Source organism: Drosophila subobscura, chromosome O (assembly GCF_008121235.1).
Source record: "Drosophila subobscura isolate 14011-0131.10 chromosome O, UCBerk_Dsub_1.0, whole genome shotgun sequence".
NCBI classification, from domain to species: domain Eukaryota; kingdom Metazoa; phylum Arthropoda; class Insecta; order Diptera; family Drosophilidae; genus Drosophila; species Drosophila subobscura.
The window spans coordinates 24,548,426-24,558,784 of record NC_048533.1 but is presented as its reverse complement, the minus strand read 5'-3'; the positions used below and the strand labels follow the sequence as shown (position 1 = coordinate 24,558,784).

The window sequence follows — 10,359 nt, the reverse complement described above, 5'->3', positions numbered from 1 at the left end:
AAATAAATCGATCAGCAGTGGGGGGGACAATGCACTCGTCTCGGCTGCAGCTGCAGTTGCAGCCTTGGCACCTGTCAACACCTCCGTTCGATTGTTTAATCGAACGCATTGATTGATTGGGCGCATTGCCCCCACTTTAGTGATTTGTTCAGGTATAAATAGAGACAGCTCTTACCTTGCGGCCTATTTGAAGGTGTTGAAAGGTGTCGATCGAGCGTTGGCAGATCTGTGAGATTTAAATTTAAATGTGTCCGAATCGATTTATCGATTTTCGCAACCCAAATGACCCTGAGGAAGGTGCAGTGGGGGGCTACCAGGCATTTTCTCTTGCACGACCAAGCAGCTGCTTGAGAAAAACAGAAAAAAACCAAAAGAAAAACTCAATTTCCTCCCATCAAATGCTTTACGATGTGGGGCCGCAGACCGCAACTCGAAATTTAACACACGTTGTGGCCGTGTACATGGGGAAATATATAAAAAATATATATATTTATATACTGATATATGTATGTATACATCGCTTGACCCCTTTGGTCTGTCTTTCTCTGCTGTCTGGGGTGTGTCTGTGGGTCCACGGGGTCCTCTGCTACTTTTTCATTTTTCGCATGTAATGTGTGTAATCAAAGTAACGAAAATCCAAATCATATTTCCTTCATTGACCACAAAATGTAACCCTTTTCCGCTCTCCCTTTCGGCTCTCCCACCCATTCATCTTCGATGCGCATATAAAACATTTTACTAGATTTATACAATCAATGCCGGCCTCAGCACCCTGCACATCCTCCATCCACATCCACCCGCCTCGAATCAGGGATTTCTTAACCTTGTTGGATGTTCTCGTTGGGCAAAATTATTGGTCTGCGCATATGTAATCATCTCTGTGGCTCGACGCTCGACTCTGTGTGGTTCTGTGGCTCCAGGGGGCATAAATATGAGTGGTAGTCGAGGAGGACACACAGGACACCACATAAAGTGCACACAATCAAAACGAAATTCGTTTTTTAGGTACAATTCCGGTGTGCGGCATGTCCCAGAGATGGCCTGCCTAGGCATAGACGACTGCCAGGAGGTACGCTACCCTCAAGGGTTGTGCTGGAAGAAGAAGTGCTTCTGGAAGTCTCTCTGGTTGAAGGCTGCCTCCAATCGGTGGCTACTTGATTCATTCAGCATTCAGCAGCAAAGACTTTTTCGCATATGTTGGCAATTTTTTTATTTATTGAATGGATTCGGACAGTGCCCTCTTTGCTTTATTAAAAGGTGTTTCTTTATGCTTACAATTTTATTGAAGCTTCTACGCAGAGACCTTTAGAGTGATTCGGGGTAATAATATGAGATTGAGGATATTTTAGGAATCTTCGATCAACGAGAGGTGCTGAAGTTTGCCTGATATTTAGACCTTTGAAGACTCTTTCCCGTTCCACTCCTGCAATCTCCTTTCGTTTAAATAATTCTAATTAAATAACGCTTCCAACTAGCATGCAAATACGCATGCCCCATCGACAAAAGGTGCTGCTAGGAGTACTTTAGACTAAACCAAAAATTGCAGCGTCAGCGTGTGGGTGGTGTCAGGGGTCATAGGTCTGATGGCTGCCACTGACACGTCGCTTGGCGGTGGGCGAGAGTTCATTATTAAAAGTTTTTAAAAGCAGATAAGTGCAGAGACTGATAGAGATACTCCCCAAAGCACATGGCCCCAGAGATGGAGATACGGTGCGAAAACGGTAACGATAACCTCGTGCGCCCCATGCCCCATGCCACCCACTGGCGGGCGCCACTTCACCTCTAATTGAAACATTAAGTTGCACGTCACGTACGCGGTGTCAGACACTAGACGCCACATCGCCAGGAGGCCAGGAGACTCCTCCTAGGAGTATGCTAAAATGTGGCTGCGGTTTGCCTTTGGGTTTACCTTGGGCCCTGGTCGCTGCTTCCCTGCTGCTCTGCTTCTCTGCTTCTCTGCTCCACATCCCCATGGATGACTACGACTATCAACCACTCAGCACTTTATTTTTTCCGTGTTGGCATTTTAAAAGGCATTTAAGCTGGAGGGAGGCTGGTGGCTGGCTGCTTGGATGGGTGCTGTCGGTTTTTGTTAAGTGTCTAAAGTGATTATGCCGGAAATTTGTTTGTCTATGGATATCCACCCGCTGCCACATGGTATCCGCATCCCTGTTAGTGTTCGTGTATGCCAAATGGGAGTTGAATGAGCGGCTAATCCCCGGCGGAGGTGCGCTGCAGACAGGGCCTGATGAAGATCTGGCTACGTTCGCGTATCCATTGGGTCAACACTGCAATGAAATGGATGGAAACAGGAGATAGCAACTACTCTCTACTTGGACCGTACGTACCCCACTTGGAGCCCACAATTATGGGGCAGGCGGCGTGCGCGGTGGACCAGTCGCCCTCTCCGTCCGTGTGAAGGTTGTACCAGAAGAGGGCCGTGCCTCGTCGTGGCAGCACCTTGTGCTGGGCCTTTGTGAACACGGTGGCGCCACCCTGCTCCACGTCCGTTAGCTTAGCATGGGGAGGAGAAGAAGGATCAGTTGAGGGATCTCCTGGCTGTTGCTCGACTCACATAAAAGAGAACTGTGGCCAGGCGATTGCCCATCACTGTCGGAGCGTGCGTGAACCAGTCCTTGTGGGTGATGTAGTGCCCGCCGATGCCGTAGTTGATGACCTGCATCCGCTCCGATCCCTCCAGCTGCAGGCCACTCATGTCGACCACTCGCCGGGCAACGCGCTGCGTCAGGGCGTTGCTGGAGCGCTTCAGCCAGGCGCCCATGGCAGTGCGGGTGGGCCATGAGGTGCGATTCGGCTGTGCGATGGTCGCTGTTCTGGCCATCCTCTGCTCGGCCATGCCGATAATTCCAGCGATCTCCGAGTCGGAGAGGACGTCGTGGTAGACCACAACGTAGGGATGCTGCCCCAGCAGCTCCATCTTGAGGGGAGCCAGGCGGAGGAAGGGCGTAGTCGAGAAGTTATAGCTGCAGTGCAATGAGGACAGAGATCCTCTGCTCCTGCAACGCTGCTTGAACTCAGCCAACCTGGGGTCGTCCTTGGGCTTGTGCTGTGGTAGGAGAATGGAGCACAGGATGGAGTTGCCTGAGACAGAGTCTCTCACTGGACATACGTTATCCAAAATGGTGCTACGCTCCTTTGCAATCAGCTGCTGAACCTCCTCCCTGCGTCTCAGGAACACGGCGTCGGCGGTCTTGTCCTTTAGAGCGATGTCCAAAATGGGCAGAGCCTCTGCATAGTGCTCTGGAAGATCAAAGGGTTAAGTGAAGCTCCTCTAAAGGGTTCTGACTTACTCGATTTGATGTACGTTTCGGCCAGCAGCCACAGCACCTCCGATTTATCCACAACCAGCGGTTCGTTGGGGTCCTTTGTTTGGTTCCTTAGGCGCCTTCGCACTTCCTGCAGCCACGGAATGGCCTCTGTTCCATTTTGGGTACTCGACAAGTGCTGGCCCACAGCGAGAATGTCGTCAGTGGACATGCTGGTGCTGCAAGATGTGAATCAGAAATCAGGGATTCATTTATATAGCTTGTTCCTTGGCCACTCACTTGTATTGAATGCCTGCCAGCCTGCCCTCGTAGATGTGCCTCTCCTGCAGGCCGTAGATCTCTTGGATGCGGACTATTCCGTTGCAGGCATCCTGCAGATCCATCTGCGTGGGGAGTGCACCCTGCAAGGCGTCAAAGTTGCGCAACTGCGCCCTACCCACCGGCTCCGCCATGTATTGTCGCCACTGCGGCCAGTCGCTGTGCAGCCGTCGGATGAGGGCGAAGGCGCTGAGCGGATGGGACAGATAGAGGGTCACATTGCGTTGCGCCTGCTCGTTCTCCACTCGCATCTCTGCAATGTGTCTGCAGAAGGAGTCTCTTAATGAAACTGCTCATAAGCAAGAGCATCTCTCTCACCTGCGTAGTATCTGCAGCTTGTGCTCCAAGGCTGTTGCATAGTCGTCGAGGTTTTGGATTAGCTTTGTCTCCAGCTCCACCAGCGGCTTCATCGACACCACTGAGAGGGAGTACTCGCCACGCGCTGCATTTTTCTGGGTTGGGAGCGTAAAAGCGTCTGCTGCCACATATGGAAAGAGCCATAAAAACACAAGACTGAACAGCAACTGCATTGTGAATGAATATTTTGTTGTCGTTGACTCTGTAAATCTCTAAAAATATTTAATTCCTGTAAGCTTTGATGTTGAAGTGAAGGCCTACTTGGACCTGCAGTCGCGGTCTGCTTGTGCTGTGCCGTAGATTCCATAGGATCCACACTACTTCCACATTGATCAGCCATTTCATGCAGCTTCCTCTCTCCCTTAACTTTTCCTGCTTTTCAATACAAAATCCAATTATAATCCAATTAAATCTATAACAAAAAGTTTGCCAGTTGTTCGTAGTTTCGCTCAATTCTTTAATATCGGCGCCATGCCTATCGATGGGCCAAAATATCGCCTGCTAAAGGTGTATTGAATAAGAGGTACAGTACCTTTTACCGCATATACCTTGTGAGTGGAAAGAGAACGGAGCTTAAAACAGAATGGGCAATAAAAGACAAGAGCAATGAAAGACGAGATGTGGTATACATGTTTCACATTTTAGTTTTATTCAGGATTTCACATTTTGTAGCTAACTGTGTTGTGGTGGTCTACGTTACATAAATTTTTATGTGTTGTACATATTCCACTGCTTAGTCGCCATACTCTAATACTTATTATGAACTCGCCGCATCCCTAATCCCTGAACCGACCTCGGATTTTGGCTCGGGCTGTGGCTGGGCAGCAGTCACCCCGCCTGCAGTATCAACGCCACTGGTATCGATATCGTCTAACCATTGAATGCGCTGCTCGAAGAACGAAATTAGCAGCTGGGGGCAACGTTGTTTAACTTCTTCGGCTGTCACCAGATCGTTGTTTTTGGTGCCTTTCCACTTGATCAGGTACTTGACTTCGCCCTGGGTATTGGTGGCCCCCAAGATCTTTTTGGGTTCGAGGCCACGCGCGAAGCCGACCAGATGCGCGCTCGGTTCGGTTTCCTCCTCCAATTTCTTGTTCTTACAATTGCGGTTCGGTGTTTTCCGGTTGTGAAGCTTCGTCTTCTTCTTTTCGGGCGCCATCTCCAAAGAATTGTAAAAAATACGCTTAATTTACAGCTTCGACGAATTTTTAAGAAACGCGTGCCAGTGATAGGAATGGGAGAAAAGATGTATCGGTAAAGCTGATAGTGGTGGGACTTTTCTGCGCTAATTACTCACAATGGGCTTTTGCTTATATCGATAGCTAGATACCTACTATTCCTTTCGACTGCAAAGATATTTGTCATTGCTGTTGTTCTGATATTGAGCTTGCTTTATGCTTCTAGCTTCTGTGACCGAAAAGTTTCTTAGGAACATAATAGATTTAAACGATATATATTACAAATTGATTTCGTTTATTTGAATTTCTGTGTGATATTTTCTTAGTATCGATATATTAATGCAGATACCCATCCCTGGTAAAATATTGTCTCAGCATATCTGGCAGCACGATTACTGTGTTTCCACTACATCAGGAACAGCCGTTGAATTCAAGCTTCTGGAGTGATAATCATTTTGAATGTACAGGCCCGATAATTTAGATTTTTCTTTCATTTGATTTTCTTAAAGAGAGTAGAAAGAGCGAGAAATACTTATCCATATCGGTTCTTCATGTCACATTTAAGTACGATTAAAATATTTAATATTTCGCTCATTGGAGCCCCCATTGTCATGAGCTTAAATACCAAAATAATCTTATCTAAGTGATTATAATTATAATTAAAATACTGGGAGTTGTTTAGAGAAGTATTGAGTGCCTTCGACTCTTGCTATATTTTCTTAGCTGATTCACCCTGATACTCTGACAACTGGTATGACAGGTATTCCCTGGCCCCGACTTTGATGAATGGGTGGGTGGAGTGTTTCCAAATTAAATTCAACTTATCTGTTCATGTTTGAGTTTCTACTGTAGATTCTGCTTATCGACTGATTTAGCTGACAGCATGTCTGATTTCTGTAGAGTTTTGGCTTTATATGGTTCCATTGCGGAATGAGGTAATTTCATTGTTAAACTATTTTAACTTCCATCGAAATGAGCATTAGAATCACTTTCCCCTCTTGAGGCAGGGCCGTCTGAAGAGCTGTGCTCGTTCCCGAATCCACTTGTTGCACACTACACAAAAAGATACAGAGTAAAATTTGGGGAAAATGGTTTTCTATCTGTGGTAGAATCCTACCCCATTTGGAGCCCACAAGAACGGGACAGGCGGCGTGGAGTGTCTGTGGATTGGTCTCGCCGTCATCCAACAGGTTGTACCAGACGATGGCCGATCCGCGCTGAGGAAAAACAGCCCGCTGAATGTTGGGGAAGACTGTCGCACCGCCCTGCTCCACATCCGTTAGCTATGGAAAAGGCAAAAGTGTTCAAAGCTTATAGTGATATTCAGCTTCAGAGGATTACTCACATAAAAGAGGACAGTGGCAATGCGATCGCCGTTCATTTGAGTCAGATTGGTGGCCTAAGGGGAGGAGGAAATTATTGAATGATCAATGGAACTCATGGAACGGGTGGATGCACTCACTGAGCTCGCATTGAAGAAGTCATAGTGCTTGTCGTAGTGTCCGCCCAGGCCATAGTTCATGACCTGCAGCATCTCGGAGCCCAACAGCTCAAAGTTGGTCATGTCGCTGATGCGTCTGTTGAGTCGTTCGGTTAGCTCGTTGAATGCATCTGTAAACCAAGCGACTTTCGATGTCCTCGTCTTGACCACCACACTCCGGGAAGCGGACGACTTGTAGACCGTCGCTCGCTTCAGTCCGGGCGTTGCCATCTCCTGCAGTTGGCTGATCTCCGAGGCAGAAATCACATCATGGTAGAGCACCATGTAAGGGTCCAGCCCCACAAGCTCCATCTTGAGCGGTGCCAGGCGCAGGAAATCCGAATTGCTGGAGTTGTACAGACAGTGGAGCTTGCGATTCGTGGACAGCGAAGGGAACAGGCCGCGACATCCACGCTCATACTCACCCACAGGCGCTGCAGTGCTCTTCAACTGGGGATTGGGTGTGGATGGAATGTAAATTTAGCTACCAACGGGTTGAAATTACAAGCCTTATCATCAACGTACCGTGGGTGCCGTGACGATGGTGTTGGTGCCCATCCTTATCAGCGTTTCTATTTCCGATTTCTTCAGCAACATTTTAATATCATTCCTCTTATCACCCTCCAGTGCAATGTTGACAACTGTCAACGCATCCGCATGCCGCTCTGTCGGACATTCGCATTCGATTAGCAGGGTCAGGGGAACACAGACAGGTGTTGGATGGACTTACCCAGTTTAAGGAGCGTTTCGGCATACACTGCCTGCACCTCTCCTTTAGAAACCTCCACTGGGGCTGGCAGGCTGTTGGTTTTGTCCTCCAGCCACACCAGCGACTGGTAGAGCCAGCCAGCAGCTGCCGCATATTTGCCCTCGTCAAAGAGGATCTGCCCCATGGCATAGGTGTCCAAAGCAGAGAGGCTGACACTAGAAAGTAGATAAGAAACCTTCAGGGAATGATCCAAGATCCTCTATGGATCGGTTGCTCACTTGTACTGCCTGCCATCGAGTATTCCGCTGCTGATGTCCGCCATCGTGAGTCCGTAGGTGGTCTGAATGCGGTCCAGGGCGGTGACGGCCTCCTCGAGGTCCGTGCTGGTGGGCATTTGCTCGCGCAGCTCCTGGACGCTATCCACCTGCGCCAGACCCACCGGCTCGTCCATAAATATTTGCCACAGCGTCCAGTCGCGGTGCATGCGGCGGATGAGTTTGAAGGAGTTCAACGGATTCGAGAGGTACTCCTCCATAGAGTCCTGTGCTCGTTTGCTCTCCTGCCGCATGCTGGCTATGCCACTGAAGGAGCAAGGAACCAAAAGTTATCCAACGAACCAATTCTGGGTGCAGCAATGAAGATCCTCACCTGCGCACTGCCTGCAGCTTCTTGTCCAGCTCCCCCGCATAGTCCTTTAGGGCATCAATGAGCTGTGCCTCCACCTCCAGCAGCTTCACCATACCCGCCACAGATGTGGAGTGGCTCTGTTCCCCTTCCTCCTGAGACTGGACTGGGAGCGGGGCCAATCCAGCAGCGATCAGTGCGACTGCGAACAGCAGAATCCTCCTCTTCATGGCTCGATCTGTGTGGCTCTCTGACTGTGTCTTGCTCTGTCTACGTGCCAGAGCCAACTGCCGCTTTCCGCTGCAAAAAGATAAATGCTTACCATGATTATTATTGCTACTCGTATTGCCATTGCTGTTGCTCTGATATTGTGCCGTGTCTCTGGCCCACTGATAAGCGGCGGCGCATTGATAGCGACACGCACCCAAACCGCTTTAATTAAACCAAAGAGCACCTGAGCAGAGCGGCAGACCGAAGACGTGACTGCAGAGCGAGCAGCGAGCAGCGAGTCAGCGAAGAACGTGCCGAAGAAATGCTTCTGGCATAAGAGTTTCTTCGGAGCAGCAGCGGAAGTGAATCGAGTAGGCCTTGATGGCTCTATCGAATGTAGAAACTTTTAGCTTAGGTCAAAACTAACACAAACAGAGACACCGAGACACAGTCAGGAATTAAATCATATGTTTAGGAGACACACCGACACTGACACAATGGCAGTGGACAGCAGTAATAGTTCTCCGCCCTCCCATGCAACAGCTGGCGCCTTGCGGCCCGTTCTCTTTGTGTTCTACACGCTGGAGAATGTGTTCAACATGTTCTGCATGGCCTATCACATCACGGGCTTCATGGCCGTCAACCTGGAGATTTTCTCGTGGGAGAAGCAAATGTTGCAGTACTGCTACATGGTCTCCTTCTACGTCTTCATGGTGCTGACCCTCTTCCAGAGCATCAGCGTCTGCACGGGCCACACGCCCACAGTCTGCATGGAGATTATCAAGTCCACGGCTGCGGCCAGCGCCTTCACCCTGATCTCCATTACCACCATGTGGGATGCCGAGCACGATTTCCACCTCATGTTCTCGGGCGAGGAGCCGTCCGAGGGGGAGTACCAGGTGGACAAGCCCGTTCATCCTTTCTTCCACTACATGCGCAGCCAGGCCATTGCCTCGCTCACCTGCGGCATCCTCTACATGCTGCATGCCGCATTGATGATCGACGTAAAGATCACCGCGTACTACAACGGCAAGAGCGACGATGGCGAGTACATGCCCATTCCACTGTATGTCTTTGGCCGCTGGATCCACGGCATGCTGGAGAAGTTCCCGTGGTTCTTGGAGTTTTGCGATAACAAGCAAATGGATATATAGCCACAGATGCGTGTGTGAAAATGTTGCATGCCACACGACTGGTTTACATGTATTCAACTCTTTTCGGAATAACCAATTAAGCATCGCCACTTTTTGAATATTTTGTATTTATTTATTTATTTCGATTTTAAACTTTCATTGAAATTCGAATTTATTGAACGATTTTTTAAGTTATATTCATATTTTAATAACAGTTTTCAGTTTACAATAGTAAAAGACTACAACTATTTTTTGATTTATTTTTTGTAAAATTTTTTTATAGTTAATATTTAATATTATTTATTTATAAGACAATATTTTTGTAGTTTGCATGTTACTTTAATTAAATATTTCTTTGTTCTTTCTAGGTTCTTGATTACTCCTTGATGGCAATGGTAAGTAAATGGATTTTTTAGTTTATTTCGAATTTTCATTGCTTCTATATTGTTTTAGTTTTTAATATTTTATTATTCATTTTTACTTCGCAATACAATATTAATTTTTTAAGATTTTGTGGATGTTGGATAAATCCTCGTCTGTAGAATGGGAGAGTCTATAACGCTGTGGAAGTCTCAAATTATTATTCACCTTTTGTATGTTCATTTGTTTCTCTCATTAGAAAATAGCCAAAATTAATTTTGTACTTAGCAGAGTGTCCAACAATGGAGGCAAATCTGATTACTGAGAGTATCTTAGAGTGAGAATAATAAGTATCTGCATATAAGTATTTATGGCTACAACATGTGAGGTAGAGCTTAACCAGTTAATGCTGGAAATGATTCCCCGAACAATTGCTGACCCCATCAACGGTCACCCAGCTCTCGTTCTCGCTCTCTCAACTCTCTTGTTCCCTCAGTTATTTTTATCTGCTTTAACCATGAATGAATTCGTTGAAAAGGGGTTTCCATTTTTGTGGAAAACCTAAATACAATACCATTTTGTATGTCGTTCCACTTGTTGTGCGTGCGACCCAAAGGTACTACGAGTAGGAGTACGAGTGGAACAGTGGAGCGTACGTACATACATATGTATGACCGTATGACCGGAAAGGGCTTTAAATTTT

The 10,359-nt window shown here is 47.5% G+C and overlaps 3 protein-coding genes across 3 annotated transcripts; 1 reads left to right on the top strand and 2 right to left on the bottom strand.

Moving 5' to 3' along the window:
* Positions 1–1,990: 1,990 nt before the first annotated feature.
* Positions 1,991–4,153, bottom strand: LOC117897771 (prolyl 4-hydroxylase subunit alpha-2-like). Its single transcript, XM_034806817.1, has 7 exons — positions 3,924–4,153; positions 3,567–3,869; positions 3,312–3,505; positions 3,131–3,261; positions 2,576–3,067; positions 2,349–2,514; positions 1,991–2,288 (listed from the first exon to the last, which is right to left on the bottom strand). Exons 1-7 carry the CDS (start codon positions 4,133–4,135, stop codon positions 2,212–2,214), a joined length of 1,575 nt encoding a protein of 524 aa, XP_034662708.1. The 5' UTR covers positions 4,136–4,153; the 3' UTR covers positions 1,991–2,211.
* A 1,878-nt stretch (positions 4,154–6,031) lies between these two features.
* LOC117897772 (prolyl 4-hydroxylase subunit alpha-2) lies at positions 6,032–8,259 on the bottom strand. Its single transcript, XM_034806818.1, has 8 exons — positions 7,978–8,259; positions 7,608–7,910; positions 7,351–7,544; positions 7,146–7,285; positions 6,603–7,070; positions 6,486–6,539; positions 6,258–6,423; positions 6,032–6,193 (listed from the first exon to the last, which is right to left on the bottom strand). Exons 1-8 carry the CDS (start codon positions 8,181–8,183, stop codon positions 6,126–6,128), a joined length of 1,599 nt encoding a protein of 532 aa, XP_034662709.1. The 5' UTR covers positions 8,184–8,259; the 3' UTR covers positions 6,032–6,125.
* Positions 8,260–8,589: 330 nt separating this feature from the next.
* Positions 8,590–9,343, top strand: LOC117896917. Its single transcript, XM_034805456.1, has one exon. The coding sequence runs from the start codon at positions 8,631–8,633 to the stop codon at positions 9,315–9,317; it is 687 nt and encodes a 228-aa protein (XP_034661347.1). The 5' UTR covers positions 8,590–8,630; the 3' UTR covers positions 9,318–9,343.
* The last annotated feature ends 1,016 nt before the right edge of the window (positions 9,344–10,359 follow it).

Coding starts and splice junctions, on each gene's coding strand:
- LOC117897771 (XM_034806817.1), bottom strand. CDS start 4,135: ATGCAGTTGCTGTTCAGTCTTGTGTTTTTATGGCTCTTTCCATATGTG. Junction 3,870..3,923: donor AAGCTGCAGATACTACGCAG/GTGAGAGAGATG, acceptor CTCCTTCTGCAG/ACACATTGCAGAGATGCGAG. Junction 3,068..3,130: donor GTAGCACCATTTTGGATAAC/GTATGTCCAGTG, acceptor CTCCTACCACAG/CACAAGCCCAAGGACGACCC.
- LOC117897772 (XM_034806818.1), bottom strand. CDS start 8,183: ATGAAGAGGAGGATTCTGCTGTTCGCAGTCGCACTGATCGCTGCTGGA. Junction 7,545..7,607: donor CTCGATGGCAGGCAGTACAA/GTGAGCAACCGA, acceptor TCTACTTTCTAG/TGTCAGCCTCTCTGCTTTGG. Junction 6,194..6,257: donor TCTTGTGGGCTCCAAATGGG/GTAGGATTCTAC, acceptor CTTTTTGTGTAG/TGTGCAACAAGTGGATTCGG.
- LOC117896917 (XM_034805456.1), top strand. CDS start 8,631: ATGTTTAGGAGACACACCGACACTGACACAATGGCAGTGGACAGCAGT.